At 40.3% G+C, this 18,398-nt stretch overlaps 1 protein-coding gene across 6 annotated transcripts; it reads right to left on the bottom strand.

Annotated features, from left to right (window-relative positions):
* Positions 1 to 1,829: 1,829 nt before the first annotated feature.
* LOC109572170 (zinc finger protein 432-like) lies at positions 1,830 to 15,378 on the bottom strand. 6 transcript variants are annotated; one of them, XM_070771547.1, is made up of 6 exons: positions 13,447 to 13,943; positions 12,977 to 13,016; positions 10,591 to 10,766; positions 8,751 to 8,877; positions 6,687 to 6,782; positions 1,830 to 6,041 (listed from the first exon to the last, which is right to left on the bottom strand). In XM_070771547.1, the coding sequence occupies exons 3-6, from the start codon at positions 10,603 to 10,605 to the stop codon at positions 4,312 to 4,314; spliced, it is 1,968 nt and encodes a 655-aa protein (XP_070627648.1). In that variant the 5' UTR covers positions 10,606 to 10,766; positions 12,977 to 13,016; positions 13,447 to 13,943; the 3' UTR covers positions 1,830 to 4,311. The 6 variants fall into 6 exon arrangements, with proteins under 6 accessions (XP_070627648.1, XP_070627649.1, XP_019834300.2 ...); XM_070771548.1 differs by lacking the exons at positions 12,977 to 13,016; positions 13,447 to 13,943 and adding an exon at positions 14,000 to 15,378; XM_019978741.2 differs by lacking the exon at positions 12,977 to 13,016.
* Between the last annotated feature and the right edge of the window lie 3,020 nt (positions 15,379 to 18,398).

The raw sequence follows: 18,398 nt of genomic DNA, 5'->3' as shown, positions 1-18,398 counted from the left end.
CATTTAAAGATTGTTAGTATAAATAAGGAAAATGGTTTTTCCAGTAGTCATGTATGGATATGAGAGTTGGACTATAAAGAAAGCTGAGCACCAAAGAATTGATGCTTTTGAACTGTGGCGTCGCAGAAGACTCTCGAGAGTCCCTTGGACTGCAAGGAGATCCAACCAGATGATCCTAAAGGAAATCAGTCCTGAATATTCATTGGAATGACTAATGCTGAAGCTGAAACTCCAATACTTTGGCCACCTGATGCAAAGAACTGACCCATTTGAAAAGACCCTGATGCTAGGAAGGATTGAAGGCAGGAGGAGAAGGGGACGACAGAGAATGAGATGATTAGATGGCATTACTGACTCAATGGACATGAGTTTGAGTAAACTCTGGGAGTTGGTGATGGACAAGGCCTGGCTTGCTGCAGTCCATGGGGTTGCAAAGAGTTGGACACAACTGAGCAACTGAACTGAACTGTTTTTGAAAATTCTGATTGGTTAAATATTTAGCTTGCATTATTTTAGGGTTTGTGCTTATGAGTAGAGAATATCATAAATTTTCACATTCCTAGTTTTTGCAATTCTTCATTGTTAGTATCTTTGTATAGTAATTATGTTTTACTTTATTATAAAAACAGACCCATTTTAGAAAAGTTTTAGAATACTGAATGATGTAGCTGTTCATAATAAATACAGACTTGTCTCATTTTTCTTTTGTAAAAAATATACTTACCCGCATTTAAAATTTGGAGAATATATCGTTAACAGTGTTTTGCTCTTAGGTACAATATGGGTGACAAAATTTGTTTATATATGCTTTTTAATTTTTAGGTATTAAGAATTTGTTTTCGTAATTTCTTAATAGTATTACATTCCCTTCAGGGATTAAATTTCAGCCCTATTCACCTGAGATGTCAAACTCTGAAAGGTGAGTTGAACATGTGGTCCAGAGAACTCGGGGCAGCCCATTCTGTGACTCTGACTGATCAGTTTCAGGAATGAGTGGCTGTGACCCTGCCATGGCAGCATGTGTAGGTTCACAGAAGGACAAGTAGTAGAAAGGATCTGAGGACCTGGTAGGTGGGGCCCTCATGTCTGATTCCTTGTTGTAGAATATCTGCCCAGAATCCATCCTGTGACAGTGTGGGGTGGGAGTGGCTGCACTAATCCGGGATTTAGGGCAGAGCTGTTCAAATTTTAGATCAGAAAGGTCATTTTATAAACCCAGAGTCTGGGGTCTCCAGTCTCACAGGTTCTGGTTTGGGTCTGCAGTGTGACTGAAGAGCTTGCATCTTTTACAAGCCTCTCAGAGAATCCTGAGGCAGGAAGCCCAGAGAAAACACTTAGAAAAACATCTAGAGTGTTCTTGGCTCGCAACAGATCTTCTTGGCTCCCCCTGGTACATTTAGGTGTTGATTCAAATTACATTTGCCCAGAAGAGCCTTCGTTGGAAACACTTTCTAAAATAGCTTCCCCATGACAGCGTATGTACTAGCCTTAATATTTCTCCAAAACATTTATCAGAACTGATATTCTGATGTGTATTTTACTCAGTCACCTTCACTAGACTCTATGCTCCACGAAGGCCGTGGCTTTGCCTGTTTTGTTCTGATGAGTCTCCAGTGACTAAAACAGTGTCTGGCCAAATGTAGATGCTTAACAAATACTTTTAAAGGAATGAATTACTCACCATGCAGTTGGATATTGAATACTGCCACAATACTGTATGGCAAATGTCCTTTTCTTTTGCCCCTAAAAGCAAGACTCATCATTTATAAACTGAGTTAAATATCCTTATTATATCAAAGAAAATAACTGGATAGAGACAAGAGAATAGATCTATTGCTTGGAAAACTAAGAATTTATTGCAAGCAGACCTGCCCAAAAAGAATTGATAAAGGAGACTGACAAAAAGAAAATAACAGAAGGAAACATGTGACATCAGGAATGAAGAAAAAGGAATGGAAAGGGTAAATAGGTCATCAAATATAATAGGCTAGTCTCCTTTCGAGTTTTTTAAAGTTACATTGGGTGGTTGAAAGCAGACATGACAACTTTACCTGATATGGTTCTCAATGTAGGTAGAAGTGTTGAGATATCACTGTTAGGGAACTGTAAATTAAGGCCATCATTATCTACTACCACGTATGTGACAGGATGGCTGGAATCAAGTATGACAGTGCCAACTGCTAGAAAAGACATGGAACATCCAGGGTGTTCATACACTACTGGTGAGAATGTTAATTAGTACAGCCACTAAAGAAAAATTTGGCAGTTTCTTATAAAGTTAAACACAAATGTAACATATGACAGCTGGGTATTTACTCCAAAGGAACAAATACTTACTTTCCCATAAAGTTGGGTCCATAAATGTTCATAGGGTTTTATTCAAAACAATGAAACACTGGAAAACAACCCAGACATCTGTCAATAGTTAATAGATAGTTATTGTACATCCATACAAAAGAATACTATTAACAAGTAAAACTATTTATACACCAAAAAAATTGGATGGATCTTAACAGCAATTTGCTGAGTGAAACGAAACCTATCTCAAAGGCTACACACAGTATGATTCCATTTTAACAGCATTGTTGAAATAACCAAGTTGGAGTGATGGAATTTGACCAGTGGTCACCATGGTCAGGGTTGGGGGAAGAGTGTGACCACAGAGGGGTAACATGAGGATGTTTCTTTGTGTGGGCACAATTCTGCATCCCAATTGTGGTGGGGTTTACAGAAATCTTATGTATAAGATAAAATTTCTTAAAACTATATACTAAAAACAAAAAACTTCATAAAATTAGTGCATGCAAAAACCTACTAAAATCCAAATAAGATCCAGTTTACTTAACAGCACTGCACCAATGTCATTTTTTGGGGTTTGATGATGTATTATGGTTATGTAAGATAACACCACTGAAGAAACTGAGTAAGGGTATGTGGGAACTTGCTATATTTTGTAATTACTTGGGAGTCTAAAACTATTTCAAAACGAATTTTAGAAAAATCATTTTTAAAGTCTTTGTAAACTACCTAATCCTACTTATAAACTTAGATAAATACATCGTTATATTGGATTACATTTATGAATATATTCCTTTTTACTTTGAAGTACATTGTAGACAGCTGAATTTAGAACCTAAGAAATGCAAGAGTGAAACATATAATAATACAAAGTGGGCACAGAACACTCCTGTATTGTATATAACAATACAAATTAGTGTCGAGACTAGCCCACTTTAAAATTATGGAATCATTGATATGGTTCAAGGTATTCTGCCCCAAAATGGACATCAGGTGTATAATAAATTTAGACATGTGATAGAAAGTTCAAGTATATGTCATTTTCATGAGGTTTCTTTCCTTCAAAATTCTGATATTTTGCTAAAGTTACTCCATATTTAGTGGGTCCATAACCATTTTATTTCTGTGTGAATTCATGAAAAGCAATGAGGCAGAATGTATCACTGAAATCCTGCCATATTCATTGCCATCTGAAAATTTTTCTCCAGCATGCATATCAGGCAACTTACTGAGGTTTTATTTCCAGGCAAAGGCTTTCCCACGATCATCATATTGTTACTATGTATGAGCTCATTGGTGATCTATTATGATCACTGATGAGATAGGGTTTTTTATTTCCATAGAAGGCTTTCCTAGCCTCTCCATTCATAGGATTTATCTTAGCATACACTTTTCATATAATTAGTACCTAAAAATGCTTCCTTGAGCTTTTTCTGCATTGAATGTATCAGAGCTTTTCCTACATGTTAATTTAGACATACAATGTTAGGTAACTGATCACTGAAGGCACTAGCACATTCTCTTCATTAAATTTCACCCCTATGCAAATTTCATATTTCCTAAGGGTGAAATCTAGCAGCAGGCTAATCTACACTGACGATAGTCAAGTATGCTAGGAGCACACTTATGTTTAAAGAGTTCACTGAACTATCATCTTTTTTATCCTAAAAAATTCACTTGTATATAATGAGTTCAGAGTTTCTACAAAGAATTATATACTTTGACCTATATGTTTCTCATGTGTATTAACAAGGGTTGACAAAAGATTACCCCCAATCACTGGATTCAGTCTGTCTCTTTTATGAGTTCTTTGAGGTACAATGAGTGTTGAATTTGTGTTGAAGGCTTTCTCACATCAATTGCATACATACAGTTTGTCTCCTGTGTAAATTTTCTGGTGGGTAATGAGACCAATACCAATGCTGAATAGGATTTTCCACAGTCAGTATATATAAAGGTTAGAAATCTCTGATGTTGGACAAACCTATTTTCTTCCTGTAGGTGTAATCATAGTCATCGCTTTAATGGTTTGTTTCCATTATGAGTTCTCTGATGTACAAGGAGATTCCTTTTTGAGGAGAAGCCTTTTCCACAATCACTGCATACAAAAGGTTTCTCTCCTGTATGAGTCCGCTGATGAACCACTAGACGGCTTTTCACAAAGAAGCCTTTGCCACATTCACTGCAGGCATAAGGTTTCTCTCCAGTATGAATCTGCTGATGTAAAATGAGCTCTGTTTCCATGACAAAACCTTTTCCACATTCACTGCATATATAGGACTTCTCTCCCATATGAATTTGTTGATGTACAATGAGATAGCGTTTCATGGTGAAACCTTTTCCACACTCACTGCATGTAAAGGGTTTCTCTCCAGTATGAGTTCGCTGATGTACCACAAGATTGCTCTTAAAGGCAAACTCTTTTCCACATTCATTGCATGTATAGGGTTTCTCTCCAGTGTGAGTTCGCTGATGTATCATTAGTGCACTGTTCACAACGAAGCCTTTCCCACATTCACTGCATCGGTAAGGTTTTTCACCAGTATGTGTTCGCTGATGCACGACCAGCCGACTCTTTAATGGGAAGCCTTTCCCACACTCACTGCAGATGTAGGGTTTCTCTCCAGTGTGAGTTCGTTGATGTACGGTAAGCATGCTCTTCAAGGTGAAGCCTTTTCCACATTCACTACATACATAGGATTTCTCTACTGTATGAGTCTTCTGATGTACAATCAGATTACCCTTCCTGGAAAAGCCTTTTCCACATTCATTGCACATATACGGCTTCTCTCCTGTATGAATTCGCTGATGTTCGGTCAGACGGCTCTTCATAATGAAACCTTTCCCACATTCATTGCATATGTAGGGTTTCTCTCCTGTATGATTCCGTTGGTGGATGATGACATAGTGCTTTGTGGTAAAGCCTTTCCCACATTCACTGCAGATGTATGGTTTCTCTCCGGTGTGAGTTCGCTGGTGTATAGTGAGCATGCTCTTTGCAGTGAAGCCTTTTCCACATTCACTACATACATAGGATTTCTCTCCAGTATGATTTCGCTGATGTAAGATGAGATTACGCTTCCCTGGGAAGCCTTTTCCACAGTCACTGCATACATAAGGTTTCTCTCCTGTGTGAGTTCGCTGGTGTTCAATCAGACGGCTCTTCGTGATGAAGACTTTTCCACAATCACTGCATATAAAAGATTTCTCTCTCTCATGAATTCTCTGATGTTCATTGAGCCTGGACTTCCGGGAGAATACTTTTGCACACAGATTGCATCCATAAGGTTTCTCTCCTGTATGAACTCTCTGATGATCAGTGAGCTGAGACTTCTTAACAAAGGCTTTCCCACATTCACTGCATATATGGGCTTTCTCTATGTTGTGAGTTATTTGGTGCTTAATGACTTGGGACTTAGTGCTGATGGGTTTTGCACTTACAGGGCATTTAACTGGAGAATGACATTTTTCATGTTTACCAAACAGAAATGATTTCCCATCTCCATTACATTTAGTAGAGTTTTTAATTTCATAGCTTTGGCTCTGAATGACTAAACTTGAATTTGTCTTCAAAGTTTTTATATAGAACTCAAACATATCATGATTTTGCCTGAAACAGAAATAACTTTGGCTTTGAAGAACAGGATTTCCAAATGTATTACGTTCCTGGTATTGTTCAATACCTTTCAGCATTTTTTTATTTTCCCAGTCAACCTGCAGATGATTACCAATGTTGCCAGTTTCTAGGAAAGAAGAGAATAATGAATCCTTTTTATTCCTGTTTGGAATAAAATTGGTTAAAAAATTCCTTGGTGTTTTTTTAAAAATGGTACTTTAGTGGCAACCTTATAACAACAGTATGAAACAAACACTCCCTGTATAAATGTTCCTTATTTCTTACACATTGGTAAAACCAAAGTAATACAGGGACTTCCCTGGTGGGCCAGTGGTCAAGACTCTGTACTTCCACTGTAGGGCACATGGGTTTGATCCCACATGCCAAAATTAAAAAAAAAAAAAAAAAAAATTTAAAGTGTGGCCAAAAATTTAAAAAAACAAACAAAAAAAAACACAAAGATTTCTTCTTGAGCTGAGGCCTGGAAGGTGGAATTCCACAGCCAGAGAAGTGAAACAGATTTGTGACAGGGTTCAAAGGAGTTATAAAATCCAAGGAAGGCAAAAACAAGGCAAACAAAAATCAAGATGTAAAATAAAATCAAGGATCAGATCTCAGAAGCAAAAACGGGTATATTTCCCTCTCAAGGCCTAAAAGTTCTTTTATGGGAAGAGCTATGCAGAGGCACAATTTCTGCATTTTCAGACACTCCCCAGCCTCTTCTCCCTGTCTAGCTCAGGACATCTGCAATTACCAACCATTTCTCACTCACCTGGCCAGGTATGACTGTGTATTTCATCTTCTGTCATCCATCGTTCTTCCCCTTGTTCCAACTTGAACAGCACATCTGATTTGCTGACTCGATACCCTGTTTATGGGAAATGATAGAAGACTTAGTCCCACTGAATTGGGCTGGGGCTGGTCAAGACAGGAGAATTTTACATTTGAGGGATTGGTTTTCACATCTGCCAAGCAGAGGCTTTGCACTCAGGAGAGACTCATGGGATGTTATGATATGATGATATCGCTTTGGTCTCCACCCATGGTTTCTGGCAGAGAGCTTCTGCAGCCCTCATAGGGACTTCCCTGGTGGTCCAGTGGCTAAGACTCCAAGCTCCCAATGCAGAGGGCCTGGGTTTGATCCATGGTCATGGAACTAGATCCCATATGCTGTAACTAAAGATCCCATATGCCACAACAGAGCTTGAAGATCCTTTTTGCCACAACTAAGACCTGGTGTGTGTACTAAGTCACTTCAGTTGTGTCTGACTCTTTGTGACCCTACAGACTCTAACCCGCTAGGTTCTCTGTCCATGGGATTCTTCGGCATGAATACTGGAGTGGGTTGCCATGACCTTCTCCAGGGGATCTTCCTGACCCAGGGATCAAACCATAGTCTCTTGTATCTCCTACACTGGCAGGCGGGTTCTTTACCACTAGCGCCACCTGGGAAGACCTGGCACAGCCAAATAAATATTTTTAAAATTAAAATAAAAATGAAGCCCTTGTAATTTCCTATGTGAGAGGCATGGCAGAAACCTCTTTTGTTACAGCATTTGGTCAAATTCCAGTTGCTGGCACAAGAACTTCCAACACCCTTGGTCTCCAAGAGTGATGGGTGTCTTCTGTGTGCTGATAAGATGACTGGTGACTAGGGGCCCTAGGGAGTTTAAGAGTGGAGACTGGCTGCCAGAAAAACCAAGGCATGAACAGAAGGTTAGAAATTTCAGCTCCTCCTACCCCTGCCATGAGCTTCCCTGATAGCTCAGTTGGTAAAGAATCCACCTGCAATGCAGGAGACCCCCATTCGATTCCTGGGTCAGGAAGATCCGCTGGAGAAGCGATAGGCTAACCACTCCAGTATTCTGGCCTGGAAAATTCTGTGGACTGTATAGCCCATGAGGTTGCAAAGAGTCAGACATGACTGAGAGACTTTCACTTTCTTTCACTTTTCACCCCCGCCACAGAAAGAGAGGACTGGAGACTGAGTTAACCACCCACAGCCAGTGACTTAAAAAAACATGCCTTCACAATGAAATCAGCATAAAACCCCTTACACAACCAGGCTGGGGGAGCTTCTGGGTTGATGACCACATCAAGGTGACACACTTGGAGCACTCGTGGAAGGACCATGATCCCTCCCCCTTAACTCTGCCCCAGCATCTCTTCCATTTGGCTTTTCCTGAGTTTTATCCTTTATAATAAACTGGTAATGGTAAGTTAAGTGCTTTCCTGAGTTCTGTCAGCCATTCTAACAAACTGTCAAATGCTGAGGGGTGGAGAATGGGAATACTTGATATTTTTTTTTAATGTAATTTTTTTTTTTTTTTTTGGCCATGCCCCGTGGCATGTGGGACCTTAGTTTCCCAACCAGGGATCAAACTTGTGCTCCCTGCATTTGAAGTGCGAAGTCTCAACCACTGGACCACTAGGGAAGTCCCAAAGGCTCAGTTTATAGTCAAGTCAAACAGAAGTGTGGGTACCCTGGACACCTAATATGTTCAACTAACATCTGAAGTGAGCCTGTAAGCCTCTGGGGTATGATGCTGAATTTGGGTGGTTACTGTCAAAAGAGGATTGAATTGCGGGACACCCAGGCTGTACATGGAGAGTAGGAGAATTGGTTACTAGTATAGAAAAAACCCAGACATTTGGTGTCAGTCATGTTGGGCATAAAAACAGTTCATAGCACATTGTATATATCCTTTCAACAGGAGCTAGAAGAGGCAATAAGAATCTGCCATAGGGCACTGCAGTATTTCAAAGTTTAAGCAGCTGAAAAAATAAAAGCCACTGATTGGGGACCCTCTGAAGGACCCAAGGGAGCTGTCCTCACCCACGGACACCAGGTTGCTATAGTTCTCCAGCATCACATCCCGGTACAGGGTCTTCTGAGCAGGGGTCAGGAGCTGCCACTCTTCCCATGTGAATTCCACAGCCACATCCTTGAATAACAAGATTTCCTGGAGTAATAGATTCCTGGTTTAATATGAGTGTTTCTCTTCAATTCATTCATAAAGAATATAAAGGAAGCTGTCCTGTTCATATTAAGTACGATTTTGACACCAATTTTCATGTTTTTTTTAAACACACCACCAAGCAACTGTCTGACACAAGCTGTGTGTCCTACCATTCAATTCTGACACAATCAACCTGAAGAGAGCACCATGTGGCATTCGGTAAAGGCTCAGTCCCATGTCTAAAATATGACACAAAGGAACCTAGTTACAAAATAGAGACAGACTCACACAGAGAATAGACTTATGGTTGCCAAAGTGGGAGTTGGAGGAGAAATGGGTTGGGAGTTTGGGATTAGCAGATGCAAACTATCATATATATAGAATGGATAAATAAAGTTCTAATGTTCTGCACAGAGAATATACTGTGACAAGCCATAACGGAAAATCGTATGAAAAAAGAATGTATATACATGTATAACAGAATCACTTTGGTATACAGCAGAAATTAACATAACATTGTAAATCAACTATACTTCAATTTAAAAAAGATTTTAAAGAAGATATCATGAGCAAAGCTGAAAGAAAAGTGACAAGCCAGGAAAATATTTTTTATAAACAAAGAGGACTTCCCCAGGAGTCCAGTGCTTAAGAATCCATGCTTCCACTGCAGGGAGTGCATGTTCAATCTCTGGTCAAGGAAATAAGGTCCCACATGCCACGTTGCGAGGTTAAAATAAAAGAGAAAGAATCAATATATAGTACATAGGAATGATTCATTAATCAGAAGAAAAAGATAATCTTGTTAATGTAAAAATGATAAGGACAGACATTTCTCAAGAGAAAAAATGCAGCTGATCAATTAATATACAAGACCGATTTCAACCTCATCTGTGATGAGGTAAATGCAAAATACGGCCCAAAAAAAAAAATTGATTACTGAAAATCATACAATTTGATAATATCCTAGTATTAAGTGCTGTCAAAGACTAAAGGCATGGATGACCTCATACAGCCCTTACCACGTGGCAGGCACTCCTCTAAATGCTTTACATAGTTTAACACAGTTTTTTTGAGTATGACTATAGACAAATGGCTCAGTGGGTAAAGAATCTGTCTGCAATGCAGGAGACACAGGAGACGTGGGTTCAATCCCTGGGTGGGGAAGATCCCCTGGAGGAGGAAATGGCAACCCACTCCAGTATTCTTGCCTAGAGAATTTCATGGACAGAGGAACTTGGCAGGTTAAAGCTCATGGAGTCACATAGAGTCAGACACAACTGAGTGACTAAAAACAGTACAGCACATAGACAAATGGAATTTTATACAGCTAATATTCACTGAACAATTGCAGTCATTATTCGTTTGGATGTTTAAATTATATCATCTTAGGGCAATAGGATGTTCTTTAAGAGTGTAATTTTTTGCACAAAACGTCCTAACAGATGTGTACACAGATATGTGCATGAACCCACATACATTTGTAAATAGACACACATCTGCAGGTGCGCACACAGAGTCAGTGACAGATACACATGATGTTCTAACACTATAGTTTCATAGGAATCACATAAACACTACATTCTTAATCGCACTTTGCCATGGTGTTGGGGTTAGATTCAGTTTATTTCTCTCTACTGAACTGGATTTTTTTTTTTTTTACAGGCTCTACAAATCCATTAAGGAATAAAGGAGAGAATAAAATAAGACATGAGTAACCTGCGCCTGGATCATATTCTCTGTTCTCTGAAAAGAGTTGGCAATGCAGAGGTTCTGTCTCTTCTGGATATTCCTGTTAATTTCTAGTTAGATATCACAGCTGCCAGAGTGTCCCCATAAATAACAATATCTAGGTCCTTCTCTTTCTTTATTCATATCTTGTCTGTTGGTTAAACCTGTGGGTTGAAAAGCAAAATTACTTTTAGGATTATATTCCTACTTTCTGTGAGCTCACCTTAATACTACGGTCCCCAGTATTTCTGTCTCTCCATTTAATTTCCCAGAAAATTTCACACCTCCGGCCAGTGAAACCTAATTCCCTGAATATGTGGGAGTAGCATGAATTTGATGGGGGAAGTGGCCAAGGAGAATTAGGACATCACTACATTTCAGTGGCAGGTAATTTTCAGCACAGTTATACAGACAAAGCCATCTGGGGATTGAGAAACTGTAAAATCCTTCCTTTAAATTTTGTTGCCCTGACATCTCTTTAAAAAGTCTTCATATCCCTTGTTTAAATACATTTTCAACACAAGGACCAATGAGCAAATCAGAAAAAGAATATGAGCTATACAATCTTGAGAAAGAAGAATCAAACTGGAGGAATCAACCTGCCTGACTTCAGGCTATACTACAAAGCTACAGTCATCAAGGCAGTATGGTACTGGCACAAGACAGAAACATAGATCAATGAAACAATATAGAAAGCCCAGAGATGAATCCACGCACCTATGGACACCTTACCTTTGACAAAGGAGGCAAGAATATACAATGGAGAAAAGACAATCTCTTTAACAAGTGGTGCTGGGAAACCTGGTCAACCACTTGTAAAAGAATGAAACTAGGACAATTTCTAACACCATACACAAAAATAAACTCAAAATGAATTAAAGATCTAAATGTAAGGCCAGAAACTATAAAACTCCTAGAGGAAAACATAGGCAAAACACTCTCTGACATAAATCACAGCAGGATCCTCTATGACCCACTTCCCAGAGTAATGGAAATAAAAGCAAAAATAAACAAATGGGACCTAATTAAACTTAAAAGCTTTTGCACAACAAAGGAAACTATAAGCAAGGTGAAAAGACAGACTTCAGAATGGAAGAAAATAAAAGCCAATGAAGCAACTGACAAAGAATTAATCTCAAAAATATACAAGCAGCACCTGCAGCTCAATTCCAGAAAAATAAATGACCCAATCAAAAAATAGGCCAAAGAACTAAATAGACATTTCTCCAAAGAAGACATACAGATGGCTAACAAACACTTGAAAAGATGCTCAACATCACTCATTATCAGAGAAATGCAAATCAAAACCACAATGAAGTACCATCTCACACTGGTCAGAATGGCTGTCAAAAAGTCTACAAACAATAAATGCTGGAGAGGGTGTGGAGAAAAAAGAACCCTCTTACACTGTTGGTGGGAATGCAAACTAGTATAGCCACTATGGAGAACAGTGCGCAGATTCCTTTAAAAACTGGAAGCAGAACTGCCATACGACCCAGCAATCCCACTGCTGGGCATACACACTGGGGAAACTGGAATTGAAAGAGACACGTGTACCCCAATGTTCATAGCAGGACTGTTTACAATAGGCAGGACAAGGAAGCAACCTAGATGTCCATCAGCAGACGAATGGATAAGAAAGCTGTGGATACTCAGCTATTAAAAAAAAATGCATTTGAATCAGTTCTAGTGAGGTGGATGAAACTGGAGCTTATTATACAGAGCAAAGTAAGAAAGAAAAACACCAATACAGTATACTAACACATATATATGGAATTTAGAAAGATGGTAATGATGACCCTATATGCGAGACAGCAAAAGAGACACAGATGTAAAGAACAGACTTTTGGACTCTGTGGGACAAGGTGAGTGTGGGACGATTTGGGAGAATAGCATTGAAACATGTATATTGTCATATGTGAAATAGATCACCAGTCAAGGTTCAATGCATGAGATAGGGTGCTCAGGGCTGGTGCACTGGGAGGACCCTGAGGGAAGGGATGGGGAGGGAGGTGGGAGTGAGGATCAGGATGGGGAACACATATACACCCATGGCTGATTCATGTGAATGCATGGCAAAAACCACCAGAGTATTGTAAAGTAATTAGCCTCCAATTAAAATAAAAAATAAAAAAAACCCCACAAAACTCAAAAAAAAAAAAAAAAAAAAGAATATGAGCTATAAATACAAATATAAAAACAATTCAAAAATATAAATACTGGGGAAATGAATAAGGGAGTCAACTTGCAGGAAGAAGAATAAAGACAAAATTTAAAGGGACTAGAAAACTGGTGGGTCCAGGGACTTGGACCTGAAGTTTTCGGGGAATGTTAAGTTCATTAGCCAAAGTCTGAGCTAAACACACGAACCTACCAGGGTTCCGGAGCCTCCAAGCCTTCTGCGTCACGCATTTCTGCACGAAAGACAGTGACCATTACCCACCTCACCCCCCACCCGACTAACACCAAACCAGGTCAGATACACACGTATACTGACCTCCCTTAATGGTTCCTCGACTTTGAGCTCCAAATTATTCGAAAACCCGAACAAGACGCCGCATTCACTGACAATCCCCACCGCACTAGTTGTCAACCGCCAAGATGCTAAACCCTGACCTCAGGACTCTCGGTAGTTGATCTGTTCAGACTTTTCGGTGACCACCAGAGCCCATGACTGACCCCAAAGACACTCCGATCACGGACGTTCAGTACACGCTCCCCTCAAAAACAAAATCAAACCGCCACCCCCCCTCGTGCTACCTTCACGGGCAGGAAGGAGCCACAACCCACCTAAAGGCCGACAGCCCGCCCCCGTCCCCGCCTTTTACAGACACACAAACCCACCTGGTTCTCTCCTGAACCTGCAGCCACCTCTTCAGGGCCTAACTTTCTTCCCTAAGCTTCTTTTACTTCTGGTCCCCTCGCCCAGCCCCCTCTACGGACACCAACCGTCAAGGGTCAACGGCGTTTTTACCGCGTTTCTATGGTGAACGATAGGGCGTTTCCGGCATTTCCTTATGAGCTCATATGTACGCGCCACCATGGCCGCCTCGGCCCCCTGGGGGCCGCCATCTTTGCGCTTCTGTCGTATAGACGGCATACGGGTCTGCTGAGAAACCACGGCCGAAATTCTATTTCCTGGCCCAAGGAAAATGGGGCCATTTTAAGAGGTTTGAGCTCATACAAAGCAATCATGACGTGAGGGTAAATTCGTTTGAATGGACAGGGCCCGCTTTCTAAGGTCGGAGCCCATCAAGACCAGAAGGGTGCGGGCATACATTCTAAGCGGCTGTTAATGGCTGTGGCGTCTCAGCTCTGTGGGAAATTAAAATTACTTCCGAACATCTGGATCACTGGTTTAACCCCGAAAAGATCTAGAGACCGTAAGAAAACTTACGCATGCTTGGAAAAAAAAAATGGAGGCGCTCTGTAGCCATTAGGCAGGAGCACTGTGGAAGCAGCCATCTTAGAAGTTCTGTGTCCGTACTCAAAGCAAGTGCTTCGTGCGGGGCGGGGCTAGGCGTGGAATTGTCAGGTTAAGTGTTTGAGGAAAACCGAGGTTTGGGAAACTGATTAGTATAGCGATCACAATGTGAGCAGAAACAGTGGACGTTGTGAGCCACTTCTCAAGTGTGCTAATTACACGGCCGAAATACAAAACTTGCATATCCTAGGCAGCACAGGACAGTCTTCTGTCACTATACATTAGTCTGCATTCTTTTCGTAAAATTAGTACTGTAGGTTCTGGCTTCTTTCACATAGCATAATTGTTTTGAAATTCATCATTACTAAAGTATCAATAGTTCGTTCCTTTTTGTTGCTTTAGTATTCATTGTTGGATACTCACTGGATAATCATTTACCAATGGGTGGACCTTTGAATTGGTTCGTTTTTTTGGATACTGCAAATAGAACTATGAATATCCGTGTACAACAATGACCTCAAAGAACTGGTTTTCCCAGTTCCGTGCATCTTCATCGCCTCCCCAAGAAGTCTTTGACAGTCATTTACAGGGATACTACCCAGTTTATGCCCTGCTCCAGCTCATATTTCTCCCATCACCCCAGCCCTATGCTCGAAGACTCACTCACCCTGAGGAAACAGATCTTGAGAACACAGGCTGTGGCACAAACCCCAGGTTCATCTGTTGGCTTCAATATGTTTAACCCTATAGCCAGTGCCATAAACAATTCTCAGAAAGTGACTTGATAGTCATGTAACCAAAGGTCATAGCAAGAAGTTAGTTCTATTTCCAATATTCCCTAAAATGACAATAATTTGTAAGAGGGGCTCAGGATTACTGAAAGCTGTTCTACTCAAAATGAGGGTTCATAACAGCTAAAGTAGACACAGATTAACATCAGCCAAGGGAACAGACTGGAAGGGCCGAGTCTGGGGAAGTTCCAAATGGAGCTTCCAGCTGCCTTTCCAACAATGGAATCATGGGCAGTGTGACTTTATTCCCCCTTATTTTTTAACTGAAGTATAGCTGATTTACAATGTTGTGTTAGTTTCAGATGCACAGAAAAGTGAGTCAGTTTTACATGGTGTTAGTCGCTGAGTAGTGTCTGACTCTTTGCAACACTGGACTCCAGCCGGCTAGGCTCCTGTGTCCATGGGATTCTCCAGGCAGGAATACTGGAGTAGGTTGCCATTCCCTTCTCCAGATCTTCTCAACCCAAGGATCGAACCCAGGTCTCCAGAATTGCAGGCAGATTCTTTACCATCTGAGCCACCAGGGAAGCCAGAGTTTGACATATACATAATAAATCCCTTTAATTTAAAAAATATTAACTTTTTAAAATTGAAGTATAGTCTATTTATGTTGTGTTAGTTTCAGATATATAGCAAAACAATTCAATTATTCATATATATTGGGCTTCCCACATGGTGCTAGTGGTAGAGAACCCACCTGCCAATGCAGGAGACATAAGAGACGCAGGTTCGGGAAGATCTGGAGGAGGGCATAGCAACCTACTCCAGTATTCTTGCCTAGAGAATCCCATGGATAGAAGAGCCTGACAGTCTATAGTCCATAGAGTCAGAAAGCATCAGACATGACTCAAGTGACTTAGCATGCACATACGTGAATATATATTCTTTTTCAGATTCTTTTCCTTAATAGGTTACTACAAAATATTTAGTATAGTTCTCTGTCCTATACTATAGGCTCTTGGTTATGTTTTTCATTTGGCCACACCTTCAGGCTTGCAGAATAGTAGTTCCCCAACCAAGGATAGAATCTGTGTCCCCTGCAGTAGAAGGGCAGAGTCCTAACCATGGGACTGCCAGAGAATTCCCATGGTTATCTATTTTATATATAATAGTGAGGGTTACTTTCCTGACATAAATGTGTGACAGCAGGCAGGCAGGGGGTATCACCAACCAGGAGCTCCCCTGAACCCCAATGTCCAGTCTTTATCTGGGGCTGGATCCCAGCAGGCTGGAAGGAAACCCACAGGCCTGATTTTAGTTTCCAGTCCCTGCAGAGGTCCACTGACACCATGGGATCTATAGCTTCCACCCTAAATCAGTGTGGGTGTGGTTTTTCCTTTTTCCTTTGCCGATTTTAGTGTCTATTCTTTCTATAATACATGTAACCTGGAGGATAACAAGTTTTCTGAGTTCTATCAGTCTTTCTAGCAGATTATCAGACATGAGGGTGGTCTTGGGGACCCCCCAACACAATAGTGAAAGTGAAAGTCACTCAGTTGTGTCCGACTCTTTGTGACCCCACAGACTGTAGCCTGCCAGGCTCCTCTGTCCATGGAATTCTCCAGGCAAGAATACTGAAATGGGTAGCCATTCCCTTTTCCAGAGGATCATCCCAACCCAGGGATTGAACCCAGGTCTCCCACGTTTCAGGTGGATTCTTTACCAGCTGAGCTACCAGGGAAGCCCCCCAACACAATATGGAAGGTCCTTTTTTGACAAACATGTATATATCATTACACATATTATTAAACATATACATATGTATGTTGCCTTTCCTTTAAAAAATATATACTTGACTCATGGCTACATTTTAAAGATAGGAAATTCAAATGATGACATATATATATTTAAATGAATAATTATTAACTCAATTTCTAGCCCCTCTCCCATCCCCATAGTATATGAGGATAAAGTAGAAAGTTCCAAGCTTCTAATCATGGTTTGGTCTTTCTGGTGACCAGTCGCACTTAAGAGATAGGCAGAAGCCCACCCAGAGTCACTTTATGAGAGCATATGTTCCTATCACCTAGGAAATTCCAAGGGATTTAACAGTTCTGTGTAAGATGTTCCTATCACTCCCATCACTCAGGAAATTACAAGGGTTTCATGACCTTTGTGTCAGGAACCAAGAGCAGTGACCAAATACATTCATCATTATGTCACACTAAGACGTTAGGATTAAATATCTCACTATTCCTTCTCTGATCTGCCCATCTTATATTCTGATAGGAACCTCTATTCAAAAAGGTTTCTTGCAATAATTCTGACCCTGAGAATCGCTTTCCAATAGGTCCTTTCCTTCAGTGACAAAATAACTTTGGTTAGTTCCTGAGGTCATTAAATTTTCAAATCTACATATAATTCATTTCCTATTTTGCTATGAACTGGGGACTATACCATTATGTATAAACTAACAAACAATTTATAATCTAGGTGGAACAATGTGAACATTTTTTAAAAAGTATCCATACCCTTTTCTATGTAAAATTAAGTGAATTATTTCCCCTTTCTCTTCTAATATGTCCCTTTGAGAGGGTAACAGGCAGGAAGGCCAGGTATCTCCAAAGGGAGGAAATAGGCTGCAAGTGTCAGAATTTTTTCTCTCTCCCTTAAGCAGCAGGTGTCAGATTTTTTTCCTTCTCTATACAAAAATAAAAGGTTTCTCATAAAATTCTGTGTTGCCATGATGATACCTGTTTCCACCTGAACTGAACTTTTCTCAAACTTTGAGCTAACCAATGCATTTTCCTTATGAAAATGTTTTACTTAAGCTATGTTAATGAAACTATGTATTTGCTTTGGAATTTGCCTTTCTTCAAAATGGTTCTACCTAACTTTTTCTTTTCTCAAACCTTGGGCTTATAATAGCTCAACAAACCAGTATTCATATCAATTGTTTTATGGCTGGGGGATGACACACCTCATTCCATCCTATCTCAAAAAAATGTATACAGTGGGAGAGGGGCCTGGTGAAACTCCCTCAGTCTTGAGCTGTCTCTCTTATCTGATTAATAGCTTTCTAACAGACATAAAACAGCTTGCGAAAAACTAGCAAGGGGGCACTCCTTCTGCCCCCTTCTGATGTCAATATCAGAAGCTTTGTCTATCACTTTTATACTTTAATAAAACTTTGTCACACAAAGCTATGAGTGATCAAGCCTCGTCACTGGCCCCGGATTGAATTCCTCTCCTCCAGAGGTCAAGAATCCTGTCATCTTTCACGCAACAACCTTTCACCTTGAACAGAAAATTATCAGAAATACTTCATTCCTTATATGTCCTTTTCAACTCATGTAGGTGTACACATACTTTGATTATCTTTGACTGTGGGTAAAATTACCATAGGCATGAAATCTAGCCTTTAAACAATTGCCAGCTCAAAGGTGGAAAGAATTGCCTCTTAAGTTCATCACTGTCATCATCTCTAGGTCCCAGGACAGGACCAAGTCAAGGGAAACAGTTGTTAAAAAGTTTTTTTCTGGATGGTGTGTATATAGCAAGGGAACTGTCTTCTAGAGCCAGAGCTTCGCTGATAGATTATTCATGAATTTTGAGCTCTGTTCCTCCAAGTGAGATGTATA

Source organism: Bos indicus, chromosome 18 (assembly GCF_029378745.1).
Source record: "Bos indicus isolate NIAB-ARS_2022 breed Sahiwal x Tharparkar chromosome 18, NIAB-ARS_B.indTharparkar_mat_pri_1.0, whole genome shotgun sequence".
NCBI classification, from domain to species: domain Eukaryota; kingdom Metazoa; phylum Chordata; class Mammalia; order Artiodactyla; family Bovidae; genus Bos; species Bos indicus.
The sequence above is the reverse complement of the archived record's forward strand: the minus strand, read 5'-3'. Positions and strand labels throughout refer to the sequence as shown.